The following is a 20,988-nucleotide window of genomic DNA, read 5'->3' as shown; positions in this document are numbered from 1 at the left end:
TTCCGCCTGCTTGTACTCTGTCTCTCTCTCAAATAAATAAAATCTTTAAAAATAATAATAATAAATTTTTAAAAAGAATTAAATACTTCTCAAATGAATAACGTTTATTGGATGTTCTTCCAGATGTAGTAAGGAGGTAATAATTAGAAAGTTTACTTGTCCTCAAGGAACCTGTTGTGTAAAAATGGTATTTTTTTTATTATGTACTTTAAGAACTGTAAGTCAAGTTTTCCATAAGAGAAGATTGCCGGGGAAATCCAGAAAAGAGAGATTTCTGTCAAGAATCCAAGGGAAACCTAATGGAAGAGATGGCATATTAAATAAGCCTTAAAAAATGAGCTAGATTGTAAACTCAAAAAAGCAAGGGCCATGTTTTAACTTCATCCTAATTCTGACACATTTTAAGTGCATGATAAATGTTGAATAAATAATGGGAGGATTTGCACATATTCAGGAAATGTGGGGGAGAAGGAGGCAGTACAGGGAATGACACAAGCCAAAAAAGCATACAGGTGTCAAGGTGCTCAATTTATTCAGGAAAAATGAGTAGGTCAGTTTCAGTGGAATATTTCAGTTTGAAATAGGCTGGAAGGTAAGTCAGTAACAAAGACATAAATGCCAGATATAAAGTAAGCTTAACCGATATCAAAAGTTGGATATAAAGATACTTAGGTTTCATGGGGCGCCCAGGTGGCTGAGTCATTTAAGCATCTGCCTTCGGCTCAGGTCATGATCCCAGGGTCCTGGGGCCCCAAGACAGGCTCCCTGCTCAGCGGGGAGTCTGCTTCTCCCTCTCCCTCTGCCCCTACTCATGCTCACTTTCTCTCTTTCTCGAATAAATAAATAAAATCCTTTTTAAAAAAAGATACTTAGGGCGCCTGGGTGGCACAGCGGTTAAGCGTCTGCCTTCGGCTCAGGGCGTGATCCTAGCGTTATGGGATCGAGCCCCGCATCAGGCTCCTCCGCTATGAGCCTGCTTCTTCCTCTCCCACTCCCCCTGCTTGTGTTCCCTCTCTCGCTGGCTGTCTCTATCTGTGTTAAATAAATAAATAAAATCTTTAAAAAAATTAAAATTAAAATTAAAAAAAAAATTTAAAAAGATACTTAGGTTTCTCGGGGTGCCTGGGTGGCTTAATCGATTGAGCGTCCTACACTTGGTTTCAGCTCAGATCATGATCTCATGGGCATGGGATCAAGCCCTGCATTGGGGCCCACGCTCTGTAGGGAATCTGCTTGAAGATTCTCTCCCTCTACCCCTCCCCCAACTCGTTCATTCTCTCTCTGTCTAAAATAGGTAAATAAATCTTTTTTTTTTTTAAGATACTTAGGTTTCTCTTTGCCGACAGTTGTTAATTCAGGGGAGTAGAGCCTAAAATGTAAATTACGGCCTCAGAAATATACGTAAATAGTACCTTGAGTACAAACACTGGTTTAGCTTTGAGCACTGATTCCATTATCAACATCATCACCATCAAATAGCAGGATTCAGATTCCTGTGGAGCATCTTCTGTACTTGGCTTGTCTGGAAAGAAAGTGTTTGCTTTCTTATATTTAGAGAAGAAAGCAGCACACTAGCCTGACAGATCCCTAGGCGTGTTCAGACAATTACAGAATTTATATATCACTGAAGAGCTCCCTTCAGTGCCTTCTGAGGTCCTTCCAATTCTTCGTGAGATTTCGATGACCTTCCAATTAAGGGACGGTGCTCTCAGGTTTCAATTACAGGTGGTCTGCATATGGTTGAAGAAATGGCTCATGCATCTCTTTCCAGGCCTATTGTTTTTCTCCTACCTTTTCTCAATACCGTTTTATTAACATGATGACCAAAATAGGCCCCGATTGAAAAGATCATAACAACATTTCGGGGTATTTTGTGAGACCTAATCCAAGCTGGGTTTATCAGGAAAGGCACAATGTGCTTTGAATGTTCAGAGGCCTTACTTAGCAGGAGACCTCAGAAGATGAGGAGGGTTTGTTGCATCAGAGATGGCAAGGATGGGCATTCCAGACTGAAGAAACAATGTAAGCAAAGATACTAGACACGAGAGTGGGGTTTGTCCAGTTCGAGCTTTGGCTATTGGACTCGTTTGACTGGAACTCCTAGTATGTGGAGGCAGGAAAGTAGGTTGAGGCCTTTATTGTATAGATCTGTGATCTCAGAACAAGGAAGTTAATAGACAAGGAAAGGGAGAGGTTGGTAGGCAGTGGTATTTTTTGAGCAGGTAAGTAGAGCCATGCCTTGGGTAGATTCATTTGTCTTTGGTGTATCGCATGGGATGAACGGGGTGGAGGGTACTGTTAGGAAAGCCCATGTTTGTAATAGAATTGCTGATGGCAAAAACCAGAGGCAGGTGGGCGAATCTTCTCATGCAGTTGGGATTAGGAAAAGTGATCAGAACCATGACCTTTAATGGACATGAAATTGTGACATTGGGTAAATAGCAAGGCGGGTTTAGCAGAGAGTACGTCCTGGGCGGGGAGTGAGGATAGGGAAGTTCTAGTGAAGGTACCTCCACAGCTTTCTAGAATAACATTGAACACATTGCTTAAGCTGCCTGTGCTTCTGGTTCTGAGAAGAGTGATTGTGGGGATAAAATAAGATAACAGAGTTGGGGGGCACCTAGGTGGCACAGTCTGTTAAGTGTCTGCCTTCGGCTCAGGTTGTGATCCCAGTGTCCTGGCATCGAGTCCCACATCAGGTTCCTTGCTTCTCCCTCTCCCCCTTTGCCACTCCCCCTGCTTGTGCTCTCTGTCTGTCAAATAAATAGAATCTTAAAAAAAAAAAAAAAAGATAACAGAGTTGGGTTTATAGGAAGGAGGCGCCATTGCTTCGTCCCACATCATTTGTCCAGGTCCCACAGTTATTCATTGGGTAGATGTGCAGAGTAAAAGTATTTTCAGGTTGATCTTATCTTACAGTTTGGTCTGTTTTCTCCACTGTCCCTTTCCAGAAAGTGGCATTTATCCAGGTTCAGTGCCCTAGAGACTTGATTCATATTAAGGATCTGGATTTGGCATGTCAGGCCCCTTGAAGGTCAACAGCAGTGTATTCCTTCCTTCCCTATTTTTTGCCTTTCGTCCATTTTTAAAACAGGTATGAGTTTTGTTTACAATCTCCTCACACTCATCACCAAACAAATATTTTATAAAAGTTATCTGTGAAGGCAAATTAGGCCAGAACATATAAATGTTAGATTCTCCCAAGCACTTTGTGGTTTCATACTCTAGGCTTCTGTGAAATGAATAAGTGGAACTAGATGAATTTGTAATCCCCTTCCGAGTCTTAAACAGTTCAACTTGTCTATGTTATCCTATAGCAACTAAATTTTGCTACTTCTAATACAGAGCTATTGAATCATTTGTAAGCATATCCATCAAATACTATTATACTATTATAATACTATTATACAAATACTATTTCAGACTCACTAAGGTGGCAGAGAGAAAATTGAGGTTTGTCCAGTATCTCATTAACAGATTAAGGAATTGATTTGTCTGTCTTATGTCTAAGTTGCCTGGAGAGAAATGCAGAGAAAAACAATCCATTTCAGCAAGCACTTACACTTGTGTGCAGGATGTTAGAAAATGCAGGAGATTCATGGATAAATAAGACAGGGTCAGGGTGCCTGGGGGGCTCAGATGGTTAAGCATCTGCCTTCAGCTCAGGTCATGATCTCAGCATCCTGGGATTGAGTCCCGCCTCGGTCTCCCTACTCAGTGGGGAGAATGCTTCTCCTTCTCCCTCTGCCTCTTCCCTCCGCTTGTGCCCTCTCTCTCTCTCTCTCAAATGAATCAATAAAATCTTAAAACTTAGAACTTACAATCCAGTAGGAAGGCTAGGGGTAGAGAAGCATTCTGTTCTCCTGAAACCTGACCTGAAAAACTGTAGAATTAAGTTTTAGCTCTGGGTGAAACTTGACTGATCATATAATTCAGTGTTTATACAGTTAAGGAAAATGAAGCTATAAAATATAAAATTACTTGCCCAATATAGCATTTATCACCTGCATCCCTTTCATGTTTAAACTTGTTCTCTTCCCTTTATATTTTGTTGCTTACGTGGTAATAGCGTGGTCCGTTCGTGTTTGCCCAGAAGGCATAGGTGATCTAGAGATTGGACAATGGGCATTTTAAAAATTAAGTGTGTTGGGGCGCCTGGGTGGCTCAGTCAGTTAAGCGTCTGCCTTCAGCTCAGGTCGTGATCCCGGGCTTCCTGCTCAGTGTGGAGTCTGCTTCTCCCTCTGCCTGCCGCTCCCCCTGCTTGTGCTCTCTCTTGCTCTCTCAAATAAATAAATAAATAATCTTTTTTTAAAAATTAAAATTAAGTTTTCTTTAGCATGCTTTCTCTTGAAAATGATAGGCCTCCCTGCCTGGATAATTCTCCACGCAATGGATTCCTCCAGGACCTATCTTGCCCCATCGGGCTTCTTATCTACCTTGCTCAGTCTGAGCAGCTTAATGAGGTGGACTGGACACGTGGAAAGATGAAATTTATGATAGACAGGGGTGACCTTGAACCCGTATCTGGAAACAAAGTGCTTGTCTTAATCTGATTAGAATCAAATTACAAGTTTGCTCTCTGTCTTTCTGTGGAGAGTTAGAATGAACTCAGGGCAGGTCCTGAGTTACCATCCTTTTTGACTAACATAGATATTCTTTTTTTTTTTTTTTTTTAAAGATTTTATTTATTTATTTAACAGAGACAGAGACAGCCAGTGAGAGAGGGAACACAAGCAGGGGAGTGGGAGAGGAAGAAGCAGGCTCACAGCAGAGGAGCCTGACGTGGGGCTCGAACCCAGAACGCTGGGATCACGCCCTGAGCCGAAGGCAGACGCTTAACCGCTGTGCCACCCAGGCGCCCCTAACATAGATATTCTTAGTCAGGAACTTCTCAGTGAAAGAGCTACTCTCACTAATTCATAGCTGCTCTTTTATTTTTCTAAAAACTTGTCGGTCCATGCCACATTTCTTGTTTGCCTAGATCACTGGCCACTCATAAATGAAGGCTCTTTAAGTTTTAAATGTAATTGTTTGAAGTAGTTTTCCCCTTTATGACTCTGGCTGTTGGTTACTGGTGGTGGAGCCCATCCGTCTGATATATGAGTAATTCAGTCACATAGACTCTGCTATTATTTGAGTATGTAAACCGTGCCTGATTTGGTTTCTTTCCATGAAAAGTGCTTTCAGGGAATTGTGCTCAGACTATCCGAAGTAGTCGAGCTCACTTTGGTAGATGGTGAAGAAAAAGAAACTAATATTGAAACCATCAAATCATCACAACATTAATTCTTCTCCAGTTCTGTCAACATTTTCTCCTATCAGCCCCACCACTGCTGTGAAGAAAAACAAGTGAGAATTTGTTGTAGATGATCCCTGGGAGTTATTTTTATTATCAAAAAAGGCAAAAAGTTAAAAGGGAAAACAGTGGCCTTTGTTTTATTGAAGATTTTTTTTTTTTCCTTTGAGAAGCAGGCTCCCCTCTGAGCAGGGAGCCCGATGCAGGACTTGATCCCAGGACCCTGAGATCATGACCTGAGCTGAAGGCAGACCATTCAACCAACTGAGCCACCCAGGTGCCCTTGAAGAATTTTTTTTTTAAGATTTTTATTTATTTATTAGAGAGAGAGAGTGTGTGCTGGGAGAGGGGCAAAGTGAGAGGGAGAAGCAGGCTCCCCAGTGAGCAGGGAGCCAGATGTGGGGCTCTGGGATCACAACCTGAGCTGAAGGGAGATGCTTAACTGACTGAGCCACCCAGGTGCCCTGAAGAATTTTTTAAAGGATAAAAATCTAAGTGTTTTTGTTTTTGTCGTGGTAGTAGTGGTAGTGATGGTGGTGGGGTTTTGGCGATTACACTTCTAAATTCTGTCTTTATAAACCTATAGTCATAGGAACTGCCCTGTCATCTCCCATCACCTGCCAAAGTTAAACTGGGGGGAACTGTGTGTGTGTGTGTGTATGATTTTAGGGTCTTTTACACTTTTTCTTATTGACCTGACCTATTTTCTCTCTACCTCTATTGCATCATTTTACCGACCGTTTAATACATCAGTGGTGCAGAACTTCCTAAGTTTTTGCCAATTCTGAGAACTTGTGTAAACCTATGATTTACTGAATCCTACTACCTTTTGTAAATACAGTTGGTAACATTAAATATCTTTATGATCACTGTACCTCAAGATAGACACAGGCCAAAGAAAGGCAGCTACAATATCCAAAGAGTTGTGTGGTTACATTCATACAGTTATGACCAAATTTCTGCCAGTCAGTTTGGAGTAGCAGAGTGAGGCCAGGGCAGAGGGGTTGAGTGGAACAACATCATAGCCTTCAAGGGGAAGGATCTTCCCCCTATATAGTCATCATATTATATTCCCCCTCCCATTTACTGGGAGCTACTACTGTTGTTGTTTTTTTTTTATCAAAACAACTCAAGTATATTGGGTTGGAATACCAAGTGTATTGGTATTGTCCCAAGGTGTTGGGACACCTAAGCCCTATTTTATTAATGCATTATATCTCTTCACTTCTACATTTCCTTTACCACCTCCCTCCCCAAAGGACAATGTGAATATGGAATTCTTAAAGCCATCAAGAGCATTTTAAAGTTCACCTACAGGGGCACTTGAAACAAGGCCAGAGCTATTTCTCAGAATATCTGCTGACCCTGCGCAGGTCATCAAAAGGCAGGATTAGTCCAGCTGAACTGGTTGCTCGATCATGAGAACATAGTCCATAAGCATGAGTCCCTGTTTATGGTAGTATACTGTCTGTGACCTTGAATTTTCCCTATCTGTGCCTGCCTAAAGCTTATAAGTCACCAATAAAAATAATGACTACAGAGAGCAGAAGAGCAACCAGACAGATTTGTCTCTGTTTAATGGTTTTATAAAGCTAAAAAGGAACCTGGTCTTAATCGTTGTAAGAAGAAAAACCTTCTTCCTAATCTTCCTTATCAGGAAACACTGTAGGTAGTCTCCAAAAGAATTGTGTAAGGCTCCAGATTTTATCTGTCTGCACTGGAGAAGAGGGACCACGTGGCAGATGTCTGACCACTTCTGTGTAGTCTTTTTGTGGGGGTCTAATCTCCATAGTCCCTATGGATTACCGTTTCTTATCCATCATTGTGCAATACTGGGAAAATAAAAAAGAATGGGAAGTTTAGAATAAATCTATTAAAAGTAAGGTCAGTGCTAAGACTCAGGATGGACATCAGCATTCAGCCTTCTTGCCAATTTCCTAACTTCTGTTCATAAATTCATGTTTATTTTGCTAAAGATGCTAGACTTTGCAAACAATCCGGCCCTCTAGTTAAGCTTTACAGGGTGCGCGTGTTGGGAGGTAGGAGGTGGACAAGAATAAAGGAAACTTCTTTTTTGATGATCCTCAGAAGTAGATGGAGGAGGAATTAGACCCTTGAATACAGGGAAGTTTTGGAACCTATTTGTATAAATGCTGCACGATACTTACTAAGTGGGGGAAGGGGGAGACAGCATGAAACGCAGAGCTGCATGGTGTGCAGTGTGGAATGTGCCATCTCGTTTTCCAGATCTAATAGTGTTCAGGGCATGAGAAACAACTTGGCATGTAGCCAACTTAAGTACCCAACTGAAGATGAGATAAATATTCCTAGGAACAGAAGAGTGTAAAGCCTTCCTGAGAAATCAACTTCTTAGCTATTCTATGTGAACCAAGTTCCATAGAAACTCACACTTGATTTTTTTTCTCTAATCAATTCCGAGACTATTTCTCTTGTATTTCCAGAGAGTTTCCTATACTAGAAGAAGGAGCTGGTATGACCTAGAGCTGTTCTGAACTATCCATGTGAATGTCCGTAGCCACTTTGTGGTCTCAGGAGACAGGATAAGTGGAAAGGGCCTTGAAAATGGTCTTGGCTAGAAGACTTCATGGGAGGGAAGCAAACAGCTAAGGTTATATGATTATGCCTTCTCCCTTAAGGTTTATTCATTGGTGTCTCCTTATCTAAGGTCTTTTATCCCCTCATATTCCACATAATGATAACACTACCATTTGCTAGGCACTCTGCTAGATCCTTCTTAAGCCTTTTATCGCCTTCCCACTCCCAGCATCCTCCATGATCTACTAGCTCCAGAGAGGGTGAGGGACTTTCCCAGGTTGTACAACCGGATGTGCCTTCAAAAATCCCCGACAGATGTTTTCCAGCTATGTCGTTGAGCTCCTCTCTCCATTCTCCAATGCAAAGGTGCTTCTCCAGTATGAGTCCCTCTTAAATTCTGTTAGAGAAAGCAAGTTTGCCTGAACTGGCAAAAATGTAAATGAAAGAACTGTATTCCTAATTTTTCCACCTAGCCCGAAACTCAACTTGGTAACTAAATATTGGGGGTGGATTTTATCGTAGATTGAAAGTCAGGAATCCTAAGATTTTTTTGTTATTTTTCAGTTTTATCCCTGAGTGAAATATTCAGATTTTTTTTGTTGTTGGTATTCTTCTTTATAAATAATTTGTAAATTTGATGAAGTAGAAGGCTAAGGATAAGAAGAGAAGTGGATGGTGGGGGTTTTAAACAAGAACAGGGAAGTTAGCCTGGAATTAACATGTGCACATATTTTGTCCTAAAACCAGAAATCGATGGGGTGCCTGGGTGGCTCAGTCGTTAAGCGTCTGGCTCAGGGCGTGATCCCGACGTTCTGGGATCGAGCCCCACATCAGGCTCTTCCGCTGAGAGCCTGCTTCCTCTCCCACTCCCCCTGCTTGTGTTCGCTCTCTCTCTGGCTCTCTCTCTGTCAAATAAATAAATAAAATCTTTTAAAAAAATAAAAATAAAAATAAAACCAGAAATCGAGTGAATCGGTAAATATAAAAATCTTGCTGAGGTTCCTCCTGTCACTCGTCATTACTAACCCGTCTGCAAGTACCATTAATTGCAATTGCTTTACAAATCAAGGAACTTGATTCCATAAAAAGTACAGTACAGCTACTTTGTAGACCTTGACCCCATTAGAGACAATGACGTGGAGCTGCATCAGAGAAAACAGTTCTTGGACAGCAGCAAATGGTTAAAGTTGGCTGTGGAGTGTAGAGAAGCTTGAGGAAAGCAAAGACAAAAGAGCACAGCTCGTGATCAAACCATTTTTTCAGATTACAAATCGAAACAGCGAATGGTGTTGCCGTGTCGCTGTTTTTGATTTAGTCTCACTTCAATTTTTATTACTTATTCCCATTTTTATTCTGGAAGAAGCTGTGCTTGGATCTCCTTAGATTAAAGCTATCGAAGGAAGCAGACTAACGCTAACCAACTGCCAGATTACCTCCTGTAAGGAGAATTTCTCTTCTAGAGAGAATGAGTTAGGGATCATTTATCCAAATACATAGGGCACATCACTGGAGGGTCAAGTAGGAAGAGAAAAGAATGTAACTGCTTTTATTTTTATGCTTTAATGATAAGTTGTATATCATCATTTGAGTTTGCCATACTCCCATGGCATCTCCCATGGCATCTTTCCTGGAACAGACTTTTAGAAACCTCAGGGCATGCCGGAATTGGTTTGAGTTTGTGCCTACGGTATATGTTTGCACATTAATCCACCAGATTTGTACCTTCCTATTCATATACTATTGGGCAAGCCTTTCATAGGATTCCATTACAAGAAATCCATTGTCCACTCACAATGAAAGGAAGTAGAGTCTATTCCTGCTCTATTTCCTAGTATATTTGAATGTGAAATTTATCCTATAAAGATGACACTTCAAAACAGGTGCATACCTTGACAGGTGTTCTTAAGATTCGTGCAAATGAATTACTGGGCCAGTGATGCTTCTGAAGAGATTTGATTATATGCCTTCATTTAACAGGTGTCTCTAACTGGTAATGAGGTACCTGAACAATTAGGAAACCATAGGTCTTAAAAACTGTTGATGGGAAGAATATGTGAAAATTAATCAAAGATAGTCAAGGGTACAAATCTTAAGTAGTTTGCAGTGCTAAGATCTTGCTTTTTAAAACTGCCCTTTACATGTTCTCTTATGCCCAAAATGAAAAATGACAACTGTTTGGTTTCCCCTTTTAGGTTTTAGCCTTGAGGCTCCTTGGGGAAAGAGTCTATGTCTGGTTCATCTCTGTATCTCCCTCAGTCTTTTACGCCAGAAGACACTGCGAATAATCACTGAATTCATGGCCAGGATTCAGGTTGATAATGTGAAATGAAGTTATCCTTTATGGTTTTCTGTTGCTGTAATCACTTTCTAAACTCATTGCAAGAGAACAAATTGTGACTTCTACTTGAGTCTCTTTATGAGGATGTGTTCTCAGTCTTCCTGGCTGGCGAAAGTCTTTTTATCCTTATTTCGCTGCATTTGCCTAGCTCAAAAACCATAATCTATCATCACTCAGATCCCAGGGATCTCTCCATTCTACCGTGATTCTTTAACTGAAAATTGCTGCCCCCTTACCATTTTTCCCATCATTGAAATTTTATGGGTGCTGTCTTGTTGATTATTTTTGTGTGTTGTTTTTTATTCTTTGCTATAAAAACTTTATGGACAAGGGGCCTATTAAATATGTCCTTTATGTCCATGGTATTAATAATACCAGATTGTCAAGCTCTATAATTACGAAGTAATACAGTGTCTGGCATGAAAGTTGTTTACATTCACAGTTGAACTTTGATTATCCCTAGCTCTTGCTTTGCCTTGTCCTTTGCTGGAAATACAAGTCTGTTTCTTGAGCTTGCTGTCATAGAATCCTGAGACGGGAGTTTGAACAGGGGGAATAGATGGCTGAATAATTGTGCTTTTAAGTTATATGTGACTCCCTGGATCTATATAGATTTAATATCTAAAGTATGCCTCTTCTCTACCTCTTAGTAATGTTGCCATATTACCCTGTTTCCTTCATCACACTCATCACACCATGAAGTTGTTCTGTTTACTTTACTTCCTTGTTTCTCTTTCCATGAGGTACCTTGTCTGTCTTACTCACTGAATTACTAGCACTTAGCTCAGAGTTTGGCACATAGTAGGAGCTTGATAAATATTTATTGATTGAATGAGAGGCACACTCAGGCTCATGAACACAAATACCTACTTGGAATTTCTTTTTTCTTTTCTTTCTTTCTTTCTTCTTTCTTTCTTTCTTTCTTTCTTTCTTTCTTTCTTTCTTTCTTTCCTTTCTTTTCTTTCTTTTCTTTCTTTCTTTCATATAGACTCTACACCCAGCATGGAGCCCAACTCAGGGCTTGAACTCAAGACCCTGAGATCAAGACCTGAGCTGAGATCAAGAATCAGACGCTTAACCAACTGAGCCACTCAGGCGCCGCCCCCCCCCACTGGGAATTTCTAAAGCACTTTTTCCTCCACAAACAGGAGTCAGGGGACACATAAAGAGAATCCACCAACACCTCCCTTTCCACTCTCCTCAGCTTCCCACTCCCCACCCCCACCCTCACTACAGGAGTTTTTGCTCTTTGGTTTATGTCCCAGACGGACTTTTGCAGTAAAGCAGTGATGTGCTGGTAAAGACACGAGGCTGAATATGCGGTTGTCTGGACTTAATTTAATATAGAACCTTCAGTTTATATCTTGTTTTCAGTGTTCTTAGCTCTAATGCTGAGCTGGGACTGAAATTGTATCTTCTGAGCACACTCCTTGCCCAGGGCAGTAATAGACCTTTTCTTCAGGTTTCAATTAGCTGAAGGCTGGTTGTCCTGTATGTGAAAATGTATTCTTAATATCTTCATTGAACACAGGCCATCCAATTAGGTGCATTATTTGAAGCACTTGCTTTTTATCTACTGACATTTATGATTAGAAAGCCTTGGGGCAGTTAAATTTCATTAATGGCATCAGTTTGTCCACTATTACAAATTGTCCATTTCCTGCAACCCAAAGAAACTACTTTTTTTTTTTTTAAAGATTTTATTTATTTGACTGAGAGAGAGAGAGAGACAGCCAGCGAGAGAGGGAACACAAGCAGGGGAAGTGGAAGAGGAAGGAGCAGGCTCCCAGCGGAGCAGGGAGCCTGATGTGGGGCTTGATTCCAGGACCCTGGGATCACGCCCTGAGCCGAAGGCAGACCTGTAATGACTGAGCCACCCAGGCACCCCAAAAGAAACTACTTTTCTTCTCCTTCTCTTAGATTTAAATTTGAACATACATTGAACATATCTATTAAAGGAACAACTTTGCCGAATAAGGCTTAGGTCTCTGAAACCCTAGGTGCAAATCCCTTGTGCCAAAGTCTCCAAAGATAATCCCTATTGGATGAAATCCCACATAAATAAATAGTTATCAAGAATCAAGATTTTAGGGGTGCCTGGCTGGCTCAGTTGGTAGAACATGTGACTCTTGATCTCAGGGTCGTGAGTTCAAGCCCCACGCTGGGCGTAGAGCTTTACTTAAAAAATTTTCAAAAGCAATCAAGGTTTTATATTGTGAAGTCACTATGTATAATTCTTTTTCTTAAAAGAATCTTCTCTGAGTGGACTCAACTTTTCCTGGAAACGTGGACCATTCCCACCATAAGGAGACAAGCCACATGGCTTACAACAGTACGACAGGACCTCATCACCATCACCCGACCACTCCGGCCTCCCACTCCCATGGCAGGGGAATGGACAACATGATGATGGTGAGTGCCACAGGAGAGGCTGTCCTTTCACACCCACTTGGGTAATAGAAATAATCGAGTTTTAGGACTGGCAGGTTATTATCTTTAAAGGTCAGTTTACCCATGAGGAAAAGTGCAGACTCAGACAAGTGATATGCCCAAGATCATGTGGCAAGTTAATTTCAGAGTCACACCAGAACCAGGATCTCTAGGACTCTTCTGTATTCCTTCCTTTCAGAATTGACCCTTTTCTGAATTAAGTTCTAGTATTCAGGCTTTGTGTAGAAAAGAGAAAAAGACAGTACACTTAACCATGATGAGCACTGAGGAATGTATAGAATTGTTGAATCGTTATATTGTGCACCTAAAACTTACATAACCCTGTATGTTGACTATACTGGAATTAAAATTAAAAAGAGAGAGAGAGAAGGTTGGGAAGCAAGGGAGAGTACTTGTGGAGAGTGTCTGTGGTAGTAATGCTAAAATGAAGGAGAACGCCTCCCACTTCAGTGAATGTCTCTTATCCAGATCTGATACTTTTAAATGCTCTCAGCTTCTTTACCTGAAATTCTCATTTAGAATCTTCAATCCTCTCTAATTGACTTGTTTTGGTTTACTGGCAGCATATGACCTTCTACTTCGGCTTCAAGAATGTGGAGCTATTGTTTTCTGGTTTGGTCATCAATACAGCTGGAGGTGAGTAAGCCACCACCATCAGGTGGTATTCAGAGATAACACCCACATGAGAGACAGTGACAAAGAATCTGGAAACCCAGCACCTCTTCCTGCCATAAGTACTGAATGGTTATGGTTATGATACATAATCATCTTCCCCTTAACTACCTAGAAGGTAAGGATACACAATGCTTACTTTGGTCCTACAGTAAACCTCCCTTAAATAATATGTGTATGTTATGGGGCGCCTGGGTGGCTCAGTTGGTTAAGCATCTGACCCTTGATCTCAGCTTGGGTCTTGATCTCAAGGTCATGAGTTCAAGCCCTGCATTGGGCTCCATGGTGGGTGTGGAGCCTACTTAAAAAATAATAATAATAACATGCGTGTGTTTTAGAGTTTCTGAAAAATAATTTAGATACCAGATAGGAGTCTTTTGCATTCCATTTCCTTTCATCCTTTTCCAGAGTGCTTCCTTATTTGGTAAGTTATTGATCCTAGACATAAGACTATAGTCAAGTTAAAATGATGTAAAACACATTTTGTGTAAACAGACCACAAAATAACCCTTGGTGGAAAACTCTTGATCCAGTACGATCCTTCCATTTTACAGATAAATTAAGGCTCAGATACTGAAATGATTAGCCCTACATCACACAGTTTTAGTGTGTCAAAGATTGGACAGGGACCCAGACTCTCTAGACCTGCCTACTCCAGTGCTCTTTCTAGCAAACCAAACTGGTCTCCGTCATTCCTGATTCTTGGCATGGCTCATCTTAGTGTCAGTCCTACTTTTGGGGTAACTAATACACGTTTTGTGTGTCTGTTATGTTGAGTGGGCATGCCTTAAATTCAAATTGCACAAGCTCAATTGACTGCTGTAAGTATCAGGTATCTCTTTGGAGCCACAAAATCAATTTGGGGAAAGAGGGGAGCATTTAGTTCAGGTAGTATGTTAAATCAGCAGTTTGAGTATATTCGTATCATTACGAACATTTCACATTATGAAAGACTTAGAACTGAAATGTCTGGGGGCACCTGGATGGTACAGTCGGTTAAGCGTCCAACTCTTGATTTTGGCTCAGGTTGTGATCTCAGGGTCCTAGGATTGAGTGCTGCGTTGGGCTCGGCGCTCAGCAAGGAGTCAGCTTGAGAATTCTCTCTCCCTTCCCCTGGCCACTCCCCACTCCTACTCGTGCTCTTTATCTCCCTCAAATGAAAATAAATAAATATTAAAAAAAAAATAGAACTGAAATGTCTGTTCAAGAAATAGCACTTTATTTTTTTTAAGTTTTTATTTTAATTCTAGTTAACGTACAGTGTTGTATTAGTTTCAGGTGTTCAGTATAGTGATTTAACACTTCCATACATTACCCAGTGGTAATGTGCCCTCCTTAATCCCCATCACCTATTTCACCCATCTTCCCCACTGCCCTCCCCTCTGGTAACCATCCATGCGTTCTCTATAATTAAGAGTGTTTCTTGATTTATCTCTTTTTTTTACCCTTTGCTCAAGGAAATCGTCAACACTTTAAATGTTGTTTTAGTCCCTTTTGCATATTCTACATTGTGTCGTCACAAGCGAATTTATGACACGAGGTAGCCAGGCCTGAAGGTGATTGTTGTTCAGATGATTTTTTGTGTCATAATCAGAAAATGAGTATGTTCTCCAGTGGAGACAATGGTTTTCACTAACACCATCTTCACTCCTCTCTTCCGTCTGCCTGCCTGCCTGTGCACGTCGAGAGGTAGCAATATAACGTATTCAGAAATTGAGGGTAGCCCTCTTCTGTGTTGTCTCTCGAGCTAGTGATTTTACGTGTGTGACCGTACCACCATCTTTTCCTTCCCTACTTAGAAATGGCCGGAGCGTTCGTGGCAGTGTTTTTACTGGCAATGTTCTATGAAGGACTCAAGATAGCCCGAGAGAGCCTGCTGCGCAAGTCACAAGTCAGCATCCGCTACAATTCCATGCCCGTCCCAGGCCCAAATGGAACCATCCTCATGGAGACACACAAAACTGTTGGGTAAGAAGACAACAGATCCAGACAGAAGTGCTGGAGGGCTGGATGAGTTAAGCAACAAAACAGTTATTTTATTGGCAACAGCCCTCTTCTTGAGTTAGTAGTGATTCTGTATGGTCTTGATGAAACCTGACTCTGGAGGCTTGGGTTGTGAATCAGGAGCAGGCTAAAGGAGGAATGATAGGGACCCTTCTGAGCATGAACATTGTTCTGAATTGTAAGCCTTGGTCACTGTGGAAGAAGGTAAGGAATCTGTATTTTAAAATATATGCCCAAATTGAAAAAGGGAAAAAAAATATTTACCAAAATAATAAGATGCAAATTAAAAGACATTTAGGTCAGGATATAGAAGAATGGCAGAATCTAATTGAGTCTTTTCTATATAAAATTGCATCCACCCAGCTCTATTTTCATTTTGTTTACTGGGTAAGATATACAGATGTCTGTATTCTGTCAATGCAAGTATTTGGATGACTACTGGTTTTCCCACAGATTGGCGAATGCTTTTTGAGATTTTTGAGTTTTAATAGAAATGTAGGTCTTCAACTAACTTGGAGTTCAAGGAATCCTATAGACCAATGTGCTGCTTTCAAGTAACCAGGGTGTTATTTATGCCATTGTAACTGATGAGTTTATTGAAGCCCAAACATGTTGTGACTTACCTAAGGTGACAGAACTAGTGAGTGACAGAGGGGTAGCCAGGCCTCCTGACCCCTGGTGAAGTACTCTGTACACTACCACCCAACCCTCAGTTCTATTTCCATTCTTTAGAATGTGAACGTTGCCAAGGCGGAAGGCCTGAACATGCTCAAAAAAGTAGGGGAGGGATTAGGACTTTCCTTTTAGGAGCTAAGGTAGAGGAAAGTTAGGGGATTAGTCCTCCTTCCTCTTCTCTCCTCCCAAAGAGGGTAGGAGAGACATACAACCGTATCTGGCCAATGGTTATTATCCAGGCAGCCCTATCATGTGTCATTTCCAGGGACTGGAAACAACATACATACACTCGCGTAGCCACGAGTTGCCGGGATGGCTGTGAAGGAGTCCAGTTCAAGCTGAGCTCCTGACCACACTTGCTCCCTTTCCCCTGATCGGCAGAGCTGCCCGAACACTCCTAAGGGTCCCTGATGGTTGTGTCCCTGTTTACTCTCCAGGCAACAGATGCTGAGCTTCCCTCACCTCCTGCAAACAGTGCTGCATATCGTCCAAGTGGTCATCAGCTACTTCCTCATGCTCATCTTCATGACCTACAACGGGTACCTCTGCATTGCGGTGGCAGCCGGGGCCGGCACGGGATACTTCCTCTTCAGCTGGAAGAAGGCAGTGGTCGTGGACATCACCGAGCATTGCCATTAACGTTAAACTCCATGGTGCGGCCTTATCGATTGCAGTGGGAAGCAGTTCAAGACTGAAAGACATGATTCCTACTCCAGTCTTCCCTTCTTGCTCCTTATCTACACACACACACACACACACACACACACACACACACACACACACAGCCCTGCTCAACAGAGGTTTAGCCTGCAGTCTCTGAGCTAAGGTGATAACCTCCCTGTTTTTTTCTAATGAGCTGAGATTCCCTCAGGAGATGTCCTCCCTCCCCCATCATCCTAGATCCAAATTATATGTTCTTGTCCAAGCCTGGTAGCTCTCTGTTCAATGACTTGATCACCTACTTCCTTTTTCAGTCTTCTGTTTTTATTTGGTTAACAGACAGTATGTGAATTGGGTGGGGTTTTTTCTGGGCCGGTGTTGGAGAGAGATTGACTTCAGTTAGGATTGATGGTAGCTGAGGGAAATTCTTGCCCAGCTGAACCCAAAACCCAAACTTCACATGGAAAAGCGAGTTCCAGTCTTCAGATGCAAGGAGTATGAAGTACATCGTGCCTTTCGGTGTGATGGGTGGTACCGAAATCTTGGTAGTTTGCAGAAGGGTGGTTTGAGACTAAATACGGGCCTGGAGCTTGCAGAAGTGTGCCTTCTTGGGTAGCTGACTCATCAACTTGTGTTCCTCCTTAACATTTTTGACCCAAATGAACTTGTCAATCAAAAAAAGAAAAGATGACAATCAATTTGAGAAAATAGAAATAGATATTTAAACAACAAAACCATTGAGATTTTACTTTTGGTACCTTGGACCGTCACAGCTGAATGAAGCAAGAGTGTGAATCATTTCCTTTTGTTACTGTTTTCACGTCTTGGCCTCTAAACCAGTGGTTTTCAAACTTTAGCCTGCATTAGAGTCACCTGGACGGCTTGTTAAAACAAGTGTTAAAACACTAGTTTCTGGAAGAACATGAAATAGTCACAATTGCAGGAAAAAACACAACACTAGTTTCTGGGCCTCAACCCGGAGCCCCAAAATTGGCATTTTTAACAAGTTCCCAGGTGATGTTCCTGCTGACGGTCAGGGGATCACACTTTGAGAATCTCTGCTTTAAACTAAGGAAGTGTCACCTGGTGGGGTGAGCTACCTAGTATTGGGCCCAGGAACTTGAATTGACGATTGGTAGGTGGTATGTCTGAGCTTAACTTGTGTACTGAATGCTGCTGGTCAATACTTAAATCATTCCACAAACATGTATTCAGCTCCGGCTGTGTGTACTACGTGGGCCCCAGGGCTGTAGCCAATGTAGCTTTTATCAGTATGTATGAAATCACTAGTCTTTATTTTTAAAGATCTGTGGTTTCTTCGAAGTAGTTCGAAGACTGAGGAAGACCTTTGATCTGCAGTGTAATATCAGCCAGTCATGGGTCAAAAGGGCAAAAGCCCGGCCCTCTCTTTGGAGAGGTTAGGGTATGGTCTGCCGATGACCAGATTTTCCTCAGCCCCCAGCATCCGTGTCCACACCAAGCAGATCCTCGTCCTCTACGTGACTGTCTTTGTTACTCTTGGAGGTTTTGATAGATCACATGTGGCCAAAACTTCTTTTTCTCAATGAAGAATCCTATTGGATTTTTATTCTGTTCAGTTGTTAGTTTACACTGTAGTCTGGTCCCCAGTCCAGACTACCTGTGTGAAGGGACTCTTCCCGTGCTCGTCTGTTAAATCCTGCCCTCCTTGGTGCTAGACTCCAATCGTGCCTCAGGGCAGAGACAACACACAACTATTCTGCTGGCCTCTGTTGTGGTTTTGAAGTTTGTACTTTCTCTGTGGGTGCCAGTTAAATATTGGAGAGCAAGGAATGTGTACTTCCGTGGCTTTAAACCAAGAGAAGGTTACGAGCTTACTGGATCAAGGGTTAAATCTAAGAACCAACATTTAGAGTTTTGTGTTTTTCTCTCATTCCAGCCCCTTGTAGTACTGATATTTCGCCTGAGCGGAGTGAATGACAGGTAATGACAGAGTCTAACGTGAAGGTGTAAAGAGCCAATTATTATCTCAGAAGCCAAGGAATAATAAAACCATGAGAAATAAAATAAGACTCAATGTAATAGTGACCCTGGTGCTCTCTAGAAATCTTGGCATGAGCTGCTATAGAATACCCTTTCAGAAATGGGACCTTATCAGGAAGGTCAGAAAAACCAAGGCCAGTTAAGACAAAGTGCTGTGAATTTGAAACCCAATGGAGAAGCATCAGTCTGGGAAAGTCTTCGGGTATTCAAGATAGTCTCATGAAAAACCTGAATTCCAGCAGTTCTTAGATTAGGTTGCCAAAGGAAGAAGCTACTGAAGGAGAAAAAATTTAAAGCTTAAATTCCATCTTTCTTGAGCTCGTGGATTGTGACGATGATCTCGTTGACTTTCATTTCCGTATCCCTGTTGATTTGGAATTTACTGTCTGACTTCTTTGCTCTTTTGGATCCAGATTTCTCTTTTCCTCCTTCTCTGTTCACATCTCTTGGTACTCTGTATCCCCGTTTCTTTGGCCCCTTATTCTGCTTTCCTTTCCCTTTCTTTTAGTCTTTAATCCCACATATCTAGTTCATGAAATCTCCCTCGCACTCCTGAGGCAGTGGAGAGAGATGCCAACCAGAAGTTGTAAGATACCAACCAGAAGTTGTAAAACTTAGTAGAGACCGGATGCACGCTTTGAGGAGAAATTGTCCTGTTGGAATTGCTAGAAGGCTGGGTAAAGGGCTACTTACTGGTACCATCCCCAGAGTTACAGAATCTTAGGTGCTGTCTCCAGTCTATGTTGGAGGAACACTAAGCCCCTCATTGCCCACAAACAAGGAATCCTCTGTGTCCACAAGGGAATCAGAAATTAAGGTTTCTTCACTACTTCTATGGTAGGACTGTCTGGAATTCTGTTTCAGACTGTGAGGCTCTGGGCTTGGGCTCTAGCCACAAGGGGTTTCTTATAAGGAGCTGGAAGTGGAGGGGCCAGGGGTTACGCGTTCATGTCATTTCATTTTGATCCTGCTCTCTCCAGCTGCTTCTTTCAGAAGATACATCTAAAGATACAAAGTCTGCATTTGATATAATGCCTTAATCACTGAGTCTACAATTAATGTTGACCGTTTTAGATTGTAAGCTCCTGGAGAGCAGTATTGCTGTAGTAGGAATGTTTTAACAGTGTCATATGTAAAAGAACAAAATAAATATTTTGATTTTGTGATTCTATGCATGTCTTTCTATCCAGAGTGATAGCAGAATAAGTGGTCTCTCCATTGGCCATTACCATCAGTTTTAAGATGTCAGTCTTTTAAGTGGCAAGATCCCTTTATGTTTTCATCTCACTCTCCTCTTATTCTATGTAAAATGACAAGCTTGGGGCACCTGGGTGGCTCAGTCAGTTGAGCGTCCGATTTTTGGTTTCAGCTCAGGTCATGATCTCAGAGGTCATGGATCAAGCCCGGTGTGGGGCTCCTTGCTCATCAGGGAGTCTACTTGAAGATTCTCTCTCTCCCTCTGCCCCTCCCCCTGCTCACTCTTTCTCTTTCAAATAAATCTTTTAAAAATATAAAAATAAAATAAGCAGCAGCTCTTTCTGCCCACAGGTCCTGTCCCTGTGCTTTACTAAAACCACCTTTTTGCACCAAAAATAAATAAAAATTTAAAAAAAACGATAAGCTAGGCCCGGGGCACCTGGGTGGCTCAGTCAGTTAAGGGTCTGCCTTCAGCTCAGGTCATGATCTCAGGGTCCTGGAATTGAGCCCTGCATCGGGCTCCCTGCTCAGCGGAGAGCCTGCTTCTCCCTTTCCCTCTGCTGCTCCCCTGCTTGTTCGTTCTCTCTCTGTCAAATAAATAAAATCTTAACAACAACAACAAGACAAAATTTAAAAAAAAAATAAGCCAGTACTGTCAGAAGATGTACACGACCTTTCGCACAGGAGTCAGGGTCTTGATGAAGCTGCAAATAGCTCCGTATACCAAGGATTCCTGAATTTATAAGCTAAGCCGTCATAGCATAAGCCCTTCTGTGTTTATGCTGTCAGGCAAGAGGCCCTAAGTTGGGCCTCTAGGGATCTTCACTGCCAAGCCTTGAGACGAGTATTGGCCCTGTCTGTCCCTTCAGTAATGCCAGAATGCTGATGTTATTTGCCCCTCCTACTGGCCCCCAGAAGGCATCTTACCATCCAGCACCATTCCTAGTCTCCATAGTGTAGTATGATGAGCGGGGACTTTGGAGTCCAGCATACCTGGGTTTGAATCATGGCTCCACCACTTACCAGAAGTGTAACCTCAGGCAAGTGATTTTAATCCCTAAACTTTAGTGTTCTCATTCATAAAAAGGCAATAAGAGTACCATTTTCAACTTAGGAG

General features: G+C 41.9%; 1 protein-coding gene across 1 annotated transcript in view; it reads left to right on the top strand.

Annotated features, from left to right (window-relative positions):
- Positions 1-19,845, top strand: part of SLC31A1 (solute carrier family 31 member 1) — a 38,160-nt gene extending 18,315 nt beyond the window's left edge. Inside the window, exons 2-5 of the mRNA XM_087869461.1 lie at positions 12,441-12,602; positions 13,205-13,277; positions 15,113-15,281; positions 16,430-19,845. Of these exons, the coding sequence (XP_087725587.1) occupies positions 12,510-12,602; positions 13,205-13,277; positions 15,113-15,281; positions 16,430-16,631 (537 nt within the window). The 5' untranslated portion in view covers positions 12,441-12,509 and the 3' untranslated portion in view covers positions 16,632-19,845. The remainder of the gene's footprint in view (positions 1-12,440; positions 12,603-13,204; positions 13,278-15,112; positions 15,282-16,429) is intronic.
- The last annotated feature ends 1,143 nt before the right edge of the window (positions 19,846-20,988 follow it).

The sequence above is a fragment of the Ursus americanus genome, chromosome 18, assembly GCF_024610735.1.
Source record: "Ursus americanus isolate L20-20 chromosome 18, mUrsAme1.1.p, whole genome shotgun sequence".
NCBI lineage: Eukaryota > Metazoa > Chordata > Mammalia > Carnivora > Ursidae > Ursus > Ursus americanus.
This window is presented reverse-complemented; position numbering and strand designations above follow the sequence as displayed.